At 33.1% G+C, this 20,053-nt stretch overlaps 1 protein-coding gene across 2 annotated transcripts; it reads left to right on the plus strand.

The window, feature by feature from the left end:
- The first annotated feature begins 668 nt into the window (after window positions 1-668).
- Window positions 669-4,072, plus strand: LOC117917663 (disease resistance protein RPM1-like). 2 transcript variants are annotated; one of them, XM_034834009.1, is made up of 2 exons: window positions 669-3,511; window positions 3,809-4,072. In XM_034834009.1, exons 1-2 carry the CDS (start codon window positions 744-746, stop codon window positions 3,849-3,851), a joined length of 2,811 nt encoding a protein of 936 aa, XP_034689900.1. In that variant the 5' UTR covers window positions 669-743; the 3' UTR covers window positions 3,852-4,072. The 2 variants fall into 2 exon arrangements, with proteins under 2 accessions (XP_034689900.1, XP_034689901.1); XM_034834010.1 differs by having other exon boundaries at window positions 670-3,531; window positions 3,811-4,072.
- The last annotated feature ends 15,981 nt before the right edge of the window (window positions 4,073-20,053 follow it).

Genomic DNA, 20,053 nt, shown 5'->3' on the forward strand with positions numbered 1-20,053 from the left:
TCAGCTTTGATCCAAAGCCTCCATGGCCATTTTATTGTGAGTTTCATTTCCACATCTTAAAAAAACACCCCACTGTTTGAACACCAATAAATTAAAAAGGGGCATGAGTGCTGTGGTGACCCAACAAGTTATGTATTTTATATACACCATACTATGGAAAAGGGGAAAAAAAGGGTATATGACTAAGAAACTAGAGTATGCATATAGGATTAGACATCTTATTTAATTATATCCTTTATATTCCGGGGTTTGAATTTAACCTTCAACCACACACATCTTATTTGAATTTACTTCTACAAAATATTATAAGGTCAAATATTTTGCTCTTCATGATCAATCATCTGCTTCGATATTAAACATTAATTGGCAATATTTGTAAGTGCATTTTAAAAAATGTATTTATATAAAATACCATAAATTAAATTATAAAAATTTTATTTCAATTCTGTCAAAAGCAGACACGTAAGAAATCAAATGTTACACTTAAGCCTAATTTCAACTTTTCTAATGTCCAGTTAGTTTTCAACACCTGTCTTTTTGACTAAATTTTGTGATTACTTTGACAAAAATTTAGTGTACCCAAATTTCCGGTATTAGAAAAAGACACTCTAATTTTTGGCAGTAGTGGTGTTGGGTTCATTGGTTCTAAGGCCACAAAGTTTGGATAGATGGAAGATTAGATCTGAAATGAGCTAACGCATTTGTTGTTCACTGGCCTTCTCAAAGGGGGAAAAGAAGGAGAAATGGCGGAGATTGCCGTCAACATTGTCATCGACAAGTTGCTCCCATTACTAGATCAAGAAGCCAGACTATTGGGAGGCGTCCACACACAAGTTGAAGACATTAAAACAGAGCTACTATATATTCAAGCTTTCCTAAAGGATGCAGATGCAAAGGGGGAGAAAGCAGATGTCAGCCAAGGCCTTAAAACTTGGATTCAAGACTTAAGGGAGACTGCTTATTCCATAGAAGATGTCATCGATGAATACTTGCTTCACTTGGGAAATCCAAGTCGACGGCATAGATTCATTGGTTTCCTCTGCAAAGTTGGTCGCTTGATAAAAAAATTGAAACGACGCCATGAGGTAGCCTCCAAGATCCGTGATATCCAGAAAAAGGTTGTCAAACTCAAGGAAACAAGTTCAACCTACGGCTTCATTAGTTCAGTTCAGCCAGGATCTGGAGGCAGTAGTACAAGTGCGCCATGGCATGACCCTCGGGTGATTTCCCTTTTCATAGATGAAGCTGAAATTGTTGGTATTGAATCTCAAAAAATTGAACTCACAAGCCGGCTGGTGGAGGGAACTCGAGAACGAACTGTAATTTCAGTGGTTGGCATGGGCGGACTTGGCAAGACCACTCTTGCCAACAAAGTATATGACAAGAAGGAATTGGTGGGACACTTTGATTGCTCTGCTTGGATCACTGTGTCTCAGTCATTCAAGATGGAAGAGCTACTGCGGAACATGTCAATGAAATTCTATCAATCAAGGAAGGAGCCAGTTCCTGAGGGTATCAATAGCATGGACGAGTCCTCACTAATGACCATAACCAGGCAATATTTACAAGATAAAAGGTATGTGGTTGTTTTTGATGATGTATGGAAACTAGATTTCTGGGGATTTATTAAATATGTTTTACCAGAAAATAAAAAAGGGAGCAGGATAATAATCACAACACGGAATGATGAAGTAGCTTCTTGTTGTAAAGAATCTTCATTTGATTACATCCACAAGCTGCAACCTCTGCCTCCAAAGAGCTCCTGGGAACTCTTTTGCAAGAAAGTGTTTCAGGGTGGATGTCCCCCGGAATTAGAGAAATTGTCTCATGATATTATCAGAAGATGTGGAGGATTGCCACTAGCAATTGTAGCAATCGGTGGTCTTTTGTCAAGAAAAGAGAAGCTTGTCTCCGAATGGCAAAAATTTAATGACACCATAGGCTGTGAGTTACAAAGTAATTCGCACCTTGAAAGTATCAATACCATTCTCTCTCTCAGTTACCATGATCTGCCTTACTACCTCAAGTCCTGTTTCTTGTACTTGGCCATTTTCCCGGAGGACTACACAATTAGATGTGGACCACTTACTCGGCTTTGGATTGCTGAGGGTTTTGTAAAAACCAAGAGAGGTGTAACACTAGAAGAGGTTGCAGAAGAATTCTTGACCGAGCTCATACAAAGGAGCTTAGTTCTAGTGTCTGAGGTATTTGCTGATGGAAAAATTAGACATTGTCACGTTCATGACTTGATGCGTGAGATTATTCTCACAAAGGCCGAGGAGTTGAGTTTTTGTTGTGTGATGGGTGAAGAAACTTCAAGTTTTGATGGAAGATTTAGGCGCCTATCAGTTCATAATAGCCCAAATAATGTTGCAAACATTACTGGTAAAAAGTCGTACATCCGCTCCATTTTTCTTTACGACTCTCAGACATTTTTTCTGGGGACATTGGCTTCAAGATTTAATCTTCTGAAAGTATTGGATATTGATGATTCTGGTTTGGATAGCGTTCCTGAAAATTTGGGAAATCTGTTGCATTTGAGGTACTTAAGCCTGAGGAATACAAAAGTCAGGATGCTTCCAAGGTCCATAGGTAAACTGCAAAACCTACAGACTTTGGATCTGAGATATACCCTTGTGGAGGATCTTCCTGTGGAGATCAATAGGCTTAAAAAGCTGCGCAATATTCTAGCCCAGAATTATGATGTTGATCGTGATTTGGACACGGTTTGTGTTAAAGGAGTGCAAGTAAAGGAGGGTATTGGGTGTTTGGAAGAGTTGCAGAAGCTGTCCTGTGTGGAGGCAAACCATGGGGTGGGGGTAATTAAAGAGCTGGGAAAGCTGAGGCAGTTGAGGAAGCTGAGTATTACAAAACTTACTAGAGAAAATGGGAAGCATTTATGTGCCTCCATTACAAACATGAATCGCCTTGAATCTTTGTTGATTTCGTCATTGGGGGAAGATGAGATTCTTGATTTACAGTACATATCATATCCGCCCCCCTGTCTTTCACGTCTCAAATTGATCGGGCCTTTGGAGAAGTTACCTGACTGGATTTCTGGACTTCAATATTTATCTTCTGTAAGCTTATATGATTCTAACTTGATGAATGATCCAGTGCAAGTCCTTCAAGCCCTGCCTAGCCTGCAGCACCTTGGCCTATTCCGTGCCTCTGTTGTTGAGCAAATGTGTTTTGAGGCCACTGGGTTTCAGAAACTTAAGCACTTAGTTCTCCGTTACTTGATGGGACTAAAGAGAGTGAAAATAGAGAAAGGAGCACTGCCCCTACTCGAGGTGCTTTCAGTTGGGCCCTTCCCACAACTGGAGGAGCTCCCCCCGGGTATCCGCCACCTTACCGGACTTACAAGTCTTGAATTTATTGATTTGCAGGAAGAACTGAAACTAAGTATGATACCCTCCCGGGGCAGAAATTATAAGATAGTTGAGCACATTCCAAACGTCCTTTTTTATGGGAATGAAACTCAAAGCCTACGAGAGCTATCTGACTACAAATCTTAATTCCCACACAAAGGTGAGCCTTGTATAAGCCCAAATTATTTTAATTAATTGAAATAACTAACTAAATTTTATTAATATGTCACAATTTAATTCTATTTTGTGTCAATGATTTATTTTTTGTAAATATATACATTTCAAGTTTGTTTAATCGAAAGAGCATGCAATTTGGGTATAAGTGAATGCGAAACTTGTTTTTATAAATATTTAATAGAAGGCTATCAGGTTGAGTTGCATTGAGTTTTGTTAAACCTTATTCCTCTTCTAACCGAGGCTTCATTGTGATATGCAATAGGTATGGGAATTGGAGTCTCAAGTTCCCCTCAGTGGCAATAAAACCCAGTAAGTCTTTTTTCCTCTTTAATTCACTCTAGATGTATTTTAATTATTATATTTTTATCCATAGGAATTGATGTATATTATATAAGACTTGAAAATCCAATTGTTGGAATCTGCACTGGGTTAAAGGCTTGGATTGTGGGTTGTGCTGTCTGTTTATTTGTAATAAGTTTTAATTTGAACTCTTATCTGCTTGTCGTGGTTTCCCGTGTGAACAATTTCTTTGTTTCTCCTTCCTCACATTGTTGATGCAATGCCATAGTTAATGTCCAAGAAATGCTTTATGGGAATCATGAAAGAATTACTATGACTTGCTAATTCAAGTTCACTTCTTATACCTAATTAGAAGCATTTTTTCAAAGAATATTTTTATCAATTGCTAGAAGATCAATTTTTCATTAGGGCATTAAAAAAAATAATAATATCAAAGTAAGTCAGATGTAATTCATCACTATTAATGAAATTTATTTTTATCTCCTTCTAATTTTTATTAATTTTTGGAATTTATTTATTGTTATTATGATGCTTATGCCAAATAGTAATTGAACCATTTTTTAAATGGAGATTTGAGAGGTAGGGAGAGGGGACTCCAACTTCAGCCTACTCTATAAAGAAGGGCGCTAGGTTATCACTAAGCTACGATTTCAATCAATAAGAATATTTTCATCATTTGCTAGAAGGTCAAATTTTCACTAGAGATTTACGAAATCAAGATCAAAGTAAGCATGATCTAAACCACCACCATTAATCAAATTCATTCTCATCTCTTTCATTTTCATGTGAGGTAATATGAAAAAAATATAATAAAAAATTGAATATGTGAATTTATTTTCTTAAAATCTATGTAAGAAACTTAAAAAAGATTCAAAGTCAAATAATTGATTTAGACATAAAATAAAATAGAAAAAAAATAATTGGGTTGAAATACAAATAGAAAAAAAAATGATTGGGAGGGAATATAAATAAAGTTACATTTTTCCATACCAAAATTTTAGATAGTAAAATTCTTTTTAAAATCAAATTTTCTAAGTTAAGCAAAATAAATGTCAACTTAGTCCTTAGTGATGATATGTACTAAATTTTTTTTTATTTTTATGAGAAATAGATAAATATTAAAAAAAATATAAATTAGATTACTTATTCAAACATATTTTTTTACTTACATACTTTCCTTGTAAATTTATTTTAATTTTATCAATTTACTTGCACAAGAAAAACTATATGTAATTGGATTGTAGTACAAAGTCATAATAAAGAGAAATCATTAGCAAATAAAAAAGAGAAATATCTTATTAAGAATAAAATATAGTCATTTAAAATTCCTTTTAGAATAGTGATTGTTATAAATAAAAAAAAGTAAAATAAACAAAGATTATGAGAAAAATCTAGTAATCCCAAAATGAAGATTCAACTAAAATAAAAATGGAAAAAAAAAATACTTACATCAATTTCAATTAAAATAAATAACTTTATTTTTCTGATTATAAGATTTAAGTTGTGAATATTGGTTAAAAATAAAATTTAAAAGAATTAAAATAAGACAAATTAAAAGCATTTGCAAAAATACTAAATTTATAGCAGAAGTAAGAATCTCCAATTCCTATAAATATTGGATTATATATATAAAAAAAAAGTCTCCAATTATTTATAAACATTAGATTATAAAATAAAGAACTATAGTCTCTAATTCTTATAGACATTGGATTATAAAATAAAGAAATGCATTTCCTTCTAGAATAGTAATTTATATTTAAAAAATTTAAAGATTTTATTCATTAGAGAGTTCTAAACATTCTAAAATTAAGATTCGGTTAAACTAAAATTGAGGAAAAAACACTTAAGAAACACTTACCCAAATTTCAATTCAAACAACCAAATTCATTTTTTTTATTAAAAAAATTTAAGTTGTGAATACTTGTCTAAAAATAATAAAAATTAAAAGCATAATTAGACAAATTAAAAGTATTTACAAAAATACTAAAATTATAAGATAAATAGCAAACTTCAATTCCAATAAACGTTGGATTATAAAATAAAGAATTAGAATTCTTTAAAAAAAAAAAAAAAAAACATGTATGCTTGAATACTAAACTTGGTTACCTCTCAAATTTACCATCTTAAATTGCAATCTTCTCCCAACTCACATGCAATAAACTCCTCAATGAATTAATTAGTATTGTTTAAAAAAAATCCAAAATTAGAGAAATAATATTCAATAATGTACTCAAATTGTACTCAACATATAAGTAACACAAACATTTTAAGCAAAATCATCCAGAAAGAACAAAAAAATGAAAAAGAAAAAAAAAAGCCCCTTAAGAAACACTTAGCCCCAATTTTAATTGAAACAACCAACTTCATTTTCTTTTTAGTTAAACCTTTAAGTTATAAATACTTGTAAAAAAAAATACAATTAGACAAATTAAAAAATATTTACAAAAATACTAAATTTATAGATAAGTAACAAACTTTGCTTCCAATAAACATTGGATTATAAAATAAAAAATTAGGATTCATAAAAAAAATTTATATACTTGAATACTAAATTGGATTCCAATCTTTCCTTGATAAAGATGGAGGCAAAATCATCAAGAATACTAAATGGCAACAACAATTAGCCTAATTGTGTTCCCAAAAAAACTCATTAAGTGATAAAAATTGTCAACTTCACAAACACAATTCCTTCTCTTTAAACAAGCGGGGGATGAACAACAATCTCCTTTCACCAATAAACATGTCATGATTCCTTAGTTTCAAAATACAAAAGATAAGTATATTTGAATGAATATGGAGTATCACCACTCTCCAAAACCAACCTTCCGTCCTGCTTTTGTGAAACTTAATAATAGTTTATTCACCCAAACTAAATTAACACAGAAATTTTTTTACGGGAAACGTGCCTTCAATATGGGTTCCAAGTAAGGACTGACAACACCATAAATTATGACAACAAAGGTGTCGCCCCTATGTGCGCAAAAATAACCACGACTCTCAAAACCACCACACAAGTTGCTAGTTCTTCACCTTTTCAAAAACACCTTCTTTGCCGCCACCGCCATTCTCAGCTTTGCCCAAAACATTGCATTTTACCAAGGCTCACTCATCCCAAACAAAACATTTTTATTGATCCAAACCTTCCAGAACCACAACCATAACTTCAAACACAATCTTGAATCGGCTGCCATTTGCAGCAAAGAGGAATGTTATGATGGCAATTTTGCAGAAAAATCTAAGAGCTTGAAAAAGTTGTCACGGCCATGGAAAGGAGTAATAGAGATAATCAGTTGCTTGACTTAGTCATTCATCTCAGCTTGACTTAGTCTTTCATATTAGCTTATTCAAATGTATTTAATTGTATTTATCTATCATCCATAGATATAGGATTCAGTTTGTAGCTTTCCTAGTTTTATAGGATCTTCAACCACTCTTGGATATGTATTTATACGTTGTTTCATTAATGAGAAGGATTTAGCTGTGCAATCTGTTATGGTATCAGAGCAAAACCAAAGGTAACAAATTCCAATTTTCTCCCAAAACTCCTCATCTTTTCAATCTCTAAAAGCCATGGCTACCTCTTCCCCCTCCATTCTCACCACAAATGATTCCCATAACACCCTTATCAGCATTAATGTTGCTGCCCAAACCCCTCTAAAACTCACATCCACCAACTACCTCTCCTGGAAACTACAATTCCACACCCTCTTCATTGGCTATGACCTCTTAGGATATATAGATGGCTCCAAGCCAAGTCCTTCAGCCACTCTCACACACAATGACACAACCAGATCCAATCTTGCTCATACCCTTTGGATCCGATAGGACCAATTGATCTTGAATGCAATCATTGGCTTCATCTCCCACACCATCATACCATTTATTGCACAAGCCAAGATAGCCCGTGAAGCATGAACAATCCTGGCCACCACTTAAGCTAAGCCTTCTCATGGCCGCATCAAACAGGCCCAAAGCCAACTCAAGCTAATCACCAAAGGCTCTGACAGTGTCACTTCATTTATGCAATCCATCAAGGCAAAGGCTGATGAGCTTGCCCTTCTTGGAGCCCTACTCAATGCAGAAGATCTCATTGACAAGACACTTGATGGCCTTGGTGATGAATACAGAGAACTCACACGTGCTGTCCAAGCCAGAGACATGCCTATAACCTTTAAGGAACTACATGAAAAGTTGCTCAATTTTGAAGCTTCAGTGATCACCCCCAAACCAAACCCCCTTCAGTTTCCTACCATTGCTAATCCCACGAGTAGGAACCCAACACCTAGGCGCTCACCTACACCTTCAGGCACCACCAATCATACATGGCGCGCCTCTAACAGCCACCAACACAGGTATCCTCTTACACAAACCAACGACCAACCCACACCTCAAGGTAGTCGCCCATTTCAGCCATACTTGGGTTATTGCCAAATCTACAGGATATAAGGATATACAGCAAAACGGTGTCCCTTTTTTCGGCTAATCCTAGTCAACACATCCAATAGTCCTTCTCCTGCTTTGAACAATCCCTCTACCACCTCATGGAGACCAAGGGCCCATTATGCCTCCAACACTCCCAGCCACACATCTTGGTTCCTCGACAGTGGCGCATCTCACCATGTTACAACTGATCTACACAATCTCTCCATGCATACTCCATACAATGGCTCGGATGACATTATGATTGGTGATGGCTCGGGTCTCTCCATTACTCATAGCAGGTCTTCCTCTCTCCATACAACTCATAACACTTTTAAATTGAACAATGTTCTCTGTGTTCCTACTATGAAAAAGAATCTCATATCCATTTCTCAATTTTGTACCTCAAATAATGTTTCCATTGAATTCCTACCAACTGCTTTCCTTGTAAAGGACATTCAAATGGGGATAACACTTCTGAAGGGTAACACTAAAGATGGCGTCTATGAGTGGCTTGTATCTCCACCCTTGCTTGCATTTTCCAGCCTCAAAACAACTTTATCCGAGTGGCATCAAAGATTAGGACACCCAATTTTCAAAATTCTGAAACAGATTGTTTCCAAAAATAAACTCGATTTCTCTTCTGCATTATCTAATAATTTTCCATGTAATGCTTGTTTGAGTAATAAAAGCCACAAATTGTCATTTTCTAAATCCACCATTGTCTCTTCTCAACCCCTTGAAACTATCTTTTCTGATGTTTGGACATCTCCAATTATATCAAATAATGGATTCAAATATTATGTCATTTTTGTGGATCACTTCATCCGATATATTTGGTTTTATCCTCTTAAACAAAAGTCAGAAGTCAAAGATATTTTTATTCAATTTAAAGCAATTGTTGAGAAACACTTTGATAAAACCATCAAAACACTTTATTCGAACAATGGTGGTGAATATATTACCCTTGCCTATTTTCTCTCAACAAATGGTATTTCTCATCTCACTACACCACCTCACATACCTGAACACAATGGATTTTCTGAACGTAGACATCTTCATATTGTAGAAACTGGACTAGCTTTACTCTCTCATGCATATTTTCCTTTAAGTTATTGGCCTTATGCCCTAGCCACAGCAGTTTACCTAATAAATCGCATGCCAACACCCACACTGAACCTTTCCTCTCCTTATGAATTTTTTTTACAACAGCACCTAATTACTCAAAACTCAAAATTTTTGGTTGTTTATGCTATTCTTGGCTTAGACCATATACTACCCACAAACTCCACACTCGATCCAAACCATGTGTCTTCCTTGGATACTCTTTAACTCAAAGTGCCTACTACTGCCTTGATCCATCCACGTCTAAAATATATGTCTTTAGGCATGTTAAATTTGTTGAGTCTGTCTTTCCCTTCCCTCATTTCTCTGCTCTTTCCTCTTGTCCTCCATCAGATTCCATTGCTACTTGGATTCTACCATCCCTTTGCATTCCCAACTTGCCTTTGGTACCACCACTCAATCCGTCATCTTCCGTGGACGCTCAATAGCAATCCCCCAGTGCCGCTTCACCACCAAACCTGCCTGCCACATCACCTTAATCACCATCACGTGAACCTTCACATCCCCACAATCCCTAACACCCATCACCACATATAAGCCAACCTGAGCCTCATCCACAACCCACCCACCCCATGACTACTAGAGCCAAAAACAATATTCGCAAACCCATCACCAAACTGAATCTTCACACTCAATTAACCAAAAGTGATGATCATGAACCAACCATCTTGACCCAAGCTCTCAAAGATCATAAATGGCATCGAGCCATGTCTGAAGAGTATGATGTTTTAGTAAAGAATGGCACATGGGCTCTAAGTCCACTGGATAGCAGTCAAATCTGGTTGGTTGCAAGTGGATTTTTAGAACTAAACGCAAATCTGATGGCTCTATTGACAGGTTCAAGGCCCGATTGGTGGCAAAAGGCTACCACCAACGTCCTGGAATAGACTACCATGACACATTCAGTCCCGTTGTAAAACCAACTACTGTCCGCATTGTTCTTAGTATCGCCGTCAGTCATGGCTGGTCCTTAAGGCAACTTGATGTTAACAATACCTTTCTTCAAGGACATCTATCAGAGAATGTATACATGTCACAGCCACCGGGATTTATTGATAATGACAACCCCTCTTATGTCTGCAAACTCAACAAAGCAATATATGGCCTGAAACAAGCCCTCGGGCGTGGTACCATGAACTCAGAAACTTTCTTCTACAGTTTGGCTTTCAGAATTCATATGCTGACACATCATTCTTTGTCTTTCATGCCGATGGCCACACTATGTATCTCCTTGTTTATGTTGATGATTTAATTCTCACAGGCGATAATGATACCAAATTTAATCACTTCATTGACATCCTTGCTTAGCGATTTTCCATCAAAGACCTTGGTTTACTAACTTACTTTTTGGGTATGGAAGTTGTCCCAAACAAACATGGCTTGTTACTCTCACAAAGGCGATATATTCTGGATCTCCTCACTTAAACCAAGATGCAAGATGCCAAAACTGTTCCTACTCCCATCCCAACTAGTCTGACTCTCATGTTAAACGCAGGTTCTTCTCTGTTTGATCCCACTGAGTATCGCCAGGTAGTTGGAGCCTCCAGTATTTGCTCATAACAAGACCAGACATTGCCTTTGCTGTCAACAAATTGTCCTAATATATGCACTGCCCAACAACTGCACATTGGTTCTTTGTTAAACGCCTACTGCGTTATCTTGTTGGCACCGTTGATGATGGTTTACAACTCTACAAAGACTCTACTCTCAACTTGCATGCGTTCTCAGATACCTCTCTCATTCTCCAAGCCTTTTCTGATGCTGATTGGGCAGGAGACAAGGACACTTTTTGCTCAACCGGTGCTTATGTTGTTTATCTCGGTAAAAATCCGATCTCCTAGTGTTCTAAAAAGTAACGGACTATTGCTAGATCCTCTACTAAGGCAGAGTATTGTTCAGTTGCAAATACAACTGCTGAGCTTAATTTCATTTGTTATCTCTTGACTGATCTTGGTATTTCGCTTCCCTCCTGTCCTGTCATTTACTGTGATAATATAGGGGCCACTCAACTCTGTTCCAATCCAATTTTTCATTCCCGTATGAAGCATGTTGCAATAGACTTTCATTTTATTAGGGATCAAGTTCAAAATGGAGCTCTTCGTGTAGCCCATGTCTCCTCTGAAGATCAGCTTACAGATGCTCTTACCAAGCCACTTCCACGACAACGTTTCTTCAACTTAAACACAAGATTGGACTTCTCTCCCGAGCTCCATCTTGAGGGGGCATAATAGAGATAATCAGTTGCTTGACTTAGTCATTCATCTTAGCTTGACTTAGTCTTTCATATCAGCTTATTCAAATGTATTTAATTGTATATATCTATGTATTTAATTGTATTTATCTATCATCCATATATATAGGATTCAGTTTGTAACCTTCCTAGTTTGTAGGATCTTCAACCACTCTTGGATATGTATTTATACGTTGTTTCATTAATGAGAAGGATTTAGCTTTGCAATATGTTAAGGAGAAAAAGCCTCTCTCTAAACAATCAAATTATAGATAGAATATTGAAGTCAAAATGCATTTATGAGATTCATGAGCGTTACTGTGAGGGGTTCAAGATTGTGGAAGGGAAAAGAAACGTTTATGGTAAATGCTTAATTTATTTCTTAATATTTAAGATTCTAAAATAATTATATTATTAGAAACAGTTAGGTGTTAATAAATAAACGTCTCTTTCCCATACTCACCCCCTTTGTTTTCTTTACAAACCTTCATTTTCCTTTTTTCCCTTCCAGCTACCCATTACTCCTTTTTCCCCTAAAATTTTTATTTGAGCTAGGTTATTGGGTTTTGATGATATATTAATTGTAATAGGGTGTTATCAAGAAAAATAAAGAACTTGGTGAGGTACATTTTATTACATAATTTATTAATTATAAATATTTTATAATGTAAATTGATATTAATGGAATAAAAAAGGTAAAGATAAAGGGTTTTTTTGGTATAAAAGTTTGACAAACACCTCTCACTTTTAATATTAGTATAGATTAGGATTTGATAAATGTTTAATAAATATTTAAGTGTATAACACGTACATGATAAATGCTCTTAATTAACACCATACTTTCAATATTGTTTCACTTCTAGTGATATATTTGTTGTAGTTTATTTTGTTATGTCAACTTTTACTTTAGTATTAATAATCAAAGAAGAAAATTTACATTCACTTTTGATAATAACATTAGATTCACTTCAAGGAATGAAATTGCAGTCACTTCAAATATGCATTGGCTTTAGTCTTAAGCTAATAATAATTCTTGAGTAGCTTTAAGTTATACCAATATATAAAATTTCTTTTCTTTATACAACTTCTGGCTATGAGAAAAATATAAAATTATTTGTATATAACTTTTGGATGCAAGCAAATTTTAAAGTAATTTTCCACGGAACTACTAGTCACGGGAGTTTTCACATAGGTTCTAGCTATAAGAATGATTTTTATATAGCTTATGACTATATAATAATTTATATATAGCATATAACAATGATGGTATTTGATGAGATTTATGCATAGAAGAGACATCCATGAACCTGTATTTCTCATGTGTGTCCCCACTTGATGGCGAGACCTTTTCCCATTTGAAAATTTCTTCTATATGTTTTTATAAACAATTGTTCTAGAGTCATCACTTGTTTTAATAATTTTTAAAGGAAAAAATATAAAATGAGAAATTAAAATTAAATCCCTGATAAAACTCTAGTAAGCATAAGATAGTACTTGTGAATTACAACATGTCTAGATTTTAAGTCACTTGTTACGAAGGTCTAAGGCGCCCCTTTATGATATGACCCAAACTAACACTTTAATATTCTCTGAAGAACCTATTTTGTGCCTTTGAGATGCTTAAAATGCATCCACTAACAATTCTTTTTCGCTAATGCATTAATTATTTTCATTTGATTGTTTTATGTACATTTTGTAGGTTTCCAATTAATAGAAGAAAATATCCAAAGCTTACTAGGATCCTGAGAAGGATATCAATCAAGAAGAGATCAAAACACTTCAAACATGGATGAGAACAGCAACTTGTAGATGCATCCTACCCAAAGCTAATTCCTATTGTTTCCCTTTTTCTTCAACTAGAACTACCCTCTATTATGCCTTTTAGGGATCCTTTTCTACTTACTTTTCCTTATTTCTTCTTATAATCATACATTTCCTTAAGACATTGTTGCCTAGTAGTCAACATTCTAGGAGAACCTCTAATAACGATTCCTCTTACACATGGTTTAACAACGAGGTATTCTTGTTATGAACAAGAATAAAAAGATTTGGATATTAGCTCCATGGAAGCTTTGCCTTTGTTTATAGCCATCTTAAAAATCATTATAAAAGTACAAGTCTAATCACAATGTTAAAAACAAAAAATAAAAAATCCTAGCTAGCATTAATTAAAAAAATATGAAATTATCAATGATAGTCTCCCCTACACTTCAACTCTACAAAAAATATGGAAAAAAAAAAAGAAAACAAATCTTTAGTAATATGATCATGAACCCATCCATGCTACTATTAACAAGCTTGTGCAATCTAAAAAAACAAGTTAATCACTATTAAAACGTTGACATATACTGCAATCCTTGTATTCTAAAATATGTATTCAAAAAATGCAAGGTTATCAAGGCAACTATCATAATTAACATAAACAACCCTAATTTCAAATCAAAAACCATAATTTTTTTATTTTTTTACAAGGCTTGCATCTCTTAACTAAACAAAACAATATCATTGAATTCATGTTGAAAAAAAGCCCTAAATCAGAATACTTGCATCACACTAACCTCTAAATCACCATTATTAATAAATCTTGAATAAAGCTGACCTAGATCTCAGTAATGACACCAATTTTGGTTTTTTCTTTCTTTAATGCTAATTTTAGTTTAAAATAATTGGTATCATGTTCAAAATCAAATCTAGATTTGGCACCCAACTTAATAACATTGTTGTCTATCTGTTTCTCAAAACCAAAATAAATTTAATCATAAAAAAAAAACAACTTTCGTGTACCGGTCTAATCATCTCTTCAAGGAACTAGATAGTATTTCTTAGAAAATCAATTTGATTTTTTAAGAGGTAGTTCATGTTAACCTAATTATTAAAGAAGAATAAATTTAAAATGCATAAAATGGAATAATGATATGAAAATAAAGTAAAAAACATAATAAAAATGGATTAAAAAAATAGAGATGAAGAAAAATTTGATGTGAACTTTGATCCAATCTGAACATCGAATCATATGTCTTTTGAAAAGGATTCAATCACACTCCATCATCTTTCAAATTTCAAGAAGTTTTAGTACAAATTCATCCTAAGATCTAGTCAATTTTTCACTCATAGACGATGATGTAATTGAAAAATAGATAAATCATATCTCATGGATAAATAATCAATGAATCCAAAAAGGCATCATCTATGCTTTATCATGAGGGACTATAAAAGAATTCAATTTTTTAAAGAATAAAATCCATGAATCTAGGAATAGGGATTGTAATTCACCCTGAAGATATGCACTCTTCATCGTGATCTTCACCTTGTAATAATCTTCTTTGAGATATGAATAGGTTTAGCTACCAATTATGGAGACATTCATTCTTTTGTTTGGTAACTAAGAAAATCAAAGAAAGTGATGTGAAAAGTGGAGGAAGGTAAAACCTAATTCAAATTGGTCAAAGGCTACATGGTCTAGCTCAAAACCATTCTTGTTTAACTAGCCTCTATATCCCTATTTATACTAACAACATGTCCATATAAAATGAAATAAAAATACAATACCACCTCATCAAGCTACACAACCAACTTTTATTAAGTATAACATAAGAACCTCAAAGTAAAAATTACAATCAACCATCAAAATTAGTATTTTTTGACTCAAATTAGCAAGTATAAAGCTCTAGTGTTGATTACATTTCAATACCTCATGCTCATTTTAATAAATAATTGATACTTGAATCTTCAACCTCCTTTTGAACCATTTCGGACACCAAGGTGATGTCTTAAAAAAAGTTTGAATTGAATTAACAAAAATCAATAGGATGCTTTCAAATGCTCACTTGATTTGACAATAAAGTTGACTTGTAAAACTGATCTAGATATCAGCTGATACTAGGCTAACAATCCAATAGAATGTTGATTCCTTCTCTAATTTCAATAACACCCCTTTTATCCTCCCAAAATCTTCATTTGATGTCCCTCCTTACTATTTTTCACATTTGTTTAACTCTTAAAATACATTTCCAATCCTTATCTTTCTATCAAAGCACTTAGATTTCACATTGGCAACCAAAATAGGAGTCTAGAAAAAATATAAGTTAAAGTAAGAAATTGTGATCTTTATTATACCAAAATAATGGTTTAGCATGGAAAATTCTTGATTTCATTACAAATCAATAGTAAGTACAACGATCTCTAGAATTATCTTGCCTCTCCAAATACAATTGTTGTATTACCCAAATCTCAATTCCATCATAATTAAACAACTACCTTCATTACTGGGGGTTGAAAACAGATATACCAAAACAAAAAGGCTCTAATTTGGCTAAATAATAATAATACCACCTTAAAAGAAATAATACAACTAAAATAAATAGATTGAAAATAATCAAATAGATCAAATGATGAATACATGTGTAATGGATTGAGATTAATTTATAAATTTATTTATGTATGTTTTTTAGTTTTCATTTATTATCCCATTTACATTAATCAAATATTTGAGCATACATGCCCATATCTTTTACCAACTAGCGGACCAACATATGCCTGAAAATGGGAAGGGGAGGGGCAATTGCCACCCCTAAAAAAACTAAATTTCCACTAAGTCATTAACATTAAGCAAATTTAAAGGTAAAAAAGGCTTAACCATGAAGCCAAATTTGCATCTTGAAGAGACATTGCCTCCTCAAACAATTTTTTTCAACTCCCCGCCTTGTAGTTTTGACTCTATTAGTGTCTCTTATATTGTACATAAATTGGGTGCATTAGGAGTTGTACAAAAGATATAAATCATGGGTTTCTTGTAAGTAAGTATGTTGTCAATAATTAGTTCATAGATTTGGACAATTCAATAAAAATTGTAGTGCCTTACATCCTAAGTGGAGGGATGACTTGTCTTGACCATTAGGATGATGGTGAGTGTACTAGTGTATATAGTCACATATTGAACAAGGCCTTAAATGAATCATGACATAAGACCATTGATTGTCATGATTCACGAAGCTACCATATTGTATATACTTTCAACCTTGAGAGGATATTGAACTTGTGCCAAAGTCAATGAGAGGCTTTGACCTATGAGTAAGACCTTAAGGTAGTCACATATCCTTATGGATTAGTTCACTATTAATGAAGGTTGGTGACAATAGCTATTCTCAATAGAGACACCATGATATCTCATGGGATTGAAATATTGTGTCCTCTTATGTGGTCCAAAGGACATGTGATATAAAAGACTATGACAGTAATATTTTCTTTAGTGAAATTTTTCATATGTTCCTTGGAGCTAGATGACCATTATTCTCTATTATCCAAAATATTAGGACTTATACATAGCAACTTTGGCAAAAAAAACTAAAGAAAGAGTCATTATGAGTATTATCCTAAGAGACTGACCTATGAAAATTTTCAAACTAGGCTTAAAGGATTACTTTAATTAAATTCTATAAATTGAAAATGTTTGAAAATCTATTTGAATGAAAAATTGGGTTTGCTAAATAAATCTAAATTTAAAATATAGGATTCTATTAATTTTTTATTCAAATGTTCAAGAATAAGCTTTCCACAATCCAACTTCGGGCTTAGGGCTTTAGGAGGAAAAAAAAAGGTATTTATTTGCATAAATCTCGTGATATTCAAAAAGTGGGCTAAATGATATCAACTTAAATAACTTAGAGTTGCATATGTCTCCTTATTTGTAACATTTTATTTAATTTTGAATTATCTATTAGATGAATGGAATTGAAATCTTGGTTTGGGTCTAGGATATGTAGGCCTTTACCACTCTGTATGAACTTGCCTTATAGAAGATAACAATGGCTAAACATTAGATAACTATAGATCAAGAATTACTAAGAATCCTTAGTATCAAGGAATGGACAATCGTATCATCCCTTAATTCAAACCAATCTTGGAGGGTATCTTCTTTATTGAGTTCAATTTCCTATTATTTCCCTACAAACTTTAACCCTAGGTTTTAATGTTTTACACCGCAAGAAAGCTCTTTATTGAGTAGTAAAGGGTTGGAAGGGTTGGAAATTATGCATATTGTTGGGTTTGAAGTCATTTGACATTGAAATGTGTAAAAGTTGTATACTTGGGAAACATATAAGGGTTAACTTAAAGAAAGTTGGAAGAACTCCAAAAAAAAAAGCAAAATTTAAGTTAGTTCACACAAATGTTTAGGGACTCACTTTAGTCTCATCAATTAGTAGAAGATCTTATCTTATGACTTTCGATAATCATTTGAGGATAGGTAAGGCACACTTTATAAGGCATAAATCAAAAGTGTTTATTGTATTTAGAAAGTGGAAAGAAATGGTGGAGAATGAGACAGGTATGAGAGTTAAGAAGTTATGGTAATAAATATACTAGAGCTGATGCACAACTTTAGTAGGTTAATCAAGGGTGAGGGCAAGTTTATTTGAGTGAACCACACTCATTAATCATTAAAGGAGAATGTTTACTTGTGTTTTTTTTACTTCAAATGGAGATTGTTGGATTGTGAAACCTAAATCGGTTTTGTTATGCTTCATAAAGGATGCCGAGGGTCAAACTCCCTACTGAGCTTGTAGGATTCATAAGTTTGATGAATGATGAGTTTGCCCCCATTATATATTTAACCCTTTTATGATTTATGGTTTTGTTTTTAGAGTGTGTGTCCATAGTTGAGAGGAGTGTGAGAGTTTCACCATTATACTCATTCTTTTTTGTTTGATTAGTAGATTCTTGAGCGTTAAAGCACTTCAAGGACGTAAGAATCACATATTGATTGCCAAACCACATTAAAATATCTTATTTTTCTTTGTTTTTTATTGGTGTGTACTTGGTTTAGCTAACAACAACTAAGTTCAACCTAAGGTTGGGATCAAATTTTACTCGAAAATTTTTTCTCAATGACAAGTCTAGAGACATACCCCCTTTAGATTAAAACAGAAAGAGAAAAGAGGCAAAAATAAAAATAAAAATAAAGGCATGAAATAGTCAAAATCGATATCACAAGAGCTGATATTGAAAATTACAATACAACAACAAAATCATGGAAACTAATTTTGATATATAAACTGATATAGGCTTTTACAATATCGAAAATTTCAATATTGCAATTGATATTGGCATTGCAATGTCATAATTTCGATACTATAGTTTAATTGGGATATGATAAGAGATTGATATTGGCTTTGTAATATCAAAATTTTGATGTTTCAAAAAATCTAACATTAATTTGTTGTGCAACTATACTGATCCCTATGAAATCCAAATATTAATATAGCATCTTAAAGCAATTGAACCCACTACATGCAAAACGTATTGTTTTGAAATGTGAGCATTATTTGGAAATTTTACTGCACACACACATAAAGGAATTGTGACATGATTATTCTTTTTTGAATGATTTTTCTGATTTAAAATGGACTTGATAACAAGGTAGCTTCTAGGTGCCTTGATGTGATGCTTTCAATATTAGGATTCCAATTTCTTGTAAACTATGATTATTTTTCAATCTCTAACCTTATATATGTCTAAATCAATAGTTGCATATATATTTCATGATTTATACACTTGATCAATTATTTTGAATGCTATGTAGCAATTTTACCTTTTTAGGTTAAATTTCGCTCACCTTTAAACTACATATATTTAATCATTATGAGTTTAAAATTTCATTAAATACCTTTTTTATTTTGAATAAAAAAATGTGATTTAAAACATTATAATAAGATAGGGTACGCCATAATTTAATTTGTGATTAAAAGAAACTATTTTGTGGTAAAAGATTTTTTTCTAATAAATATTATTTATGGCGAGTTTATAATTGTAAGTCAGTGAATATTTAATTTTAACCACAAAATATGCTACCATGTGTAACTAAAATTTATTGATAAGATTTTTATAATTATTATTACAAAATAAAATTTCTATTAAAGAAGATCTGAACATTGTTATTGTTGTAACTAACAAACATTTCAATTACGAAGGTTAGTAGAAAATTTATTTGAAATGATATTCTGTTCAAAAAGTGATCAGAATTATGAGTGGTAATGAAGAGATCCCAAGTATTTAATCATATCCTTTATATCCCAGGGTTTGAATTGAACCTTCAATGCATTGCAAAAATTTTATATGAATTTAGCTTCTACAAAATTTTATAGGTGAAATATTTTGCTTTTGATGATCAATCACTTGCTTCAATATTAAACATTAATTGGCAATATTTGTAAGCAAATCTGTTTCTAAATATTTAGTCAACTCTAAAAGCTTTTTAAAAATGTATTTATATTGAATGCCATAAATTAATTTATTATATTAAATTATAAAAATTTTATTTTAATTCTGTCAAAGCTGATATGTAAGAATTCAAATGTTACACTTCAGCCTAATGTCCAGTTAATATTCAACACCTGCCTTTTTGACTAAATTTGTGATTAGTTTAAAACAAAAA

The sequence above is a fragment of the Vitis riparia genome, chromosome 7 (genome assembly GCF_004353265.1).
Source record: "Vitis riparia cultivar Riparia Gloire de Montpellier isolate 1030 chromosome 7, EGFV_Vit.rip_1.0, whole genome shotgun sequence".
NCBI classification, from domain to species: domain Eukaryota; kingdom Viridiplantae; phylum Streptophyta; class Magnoliopsida; order Vitales; family Vitaceae; genus Vitis; species Vitis riparia.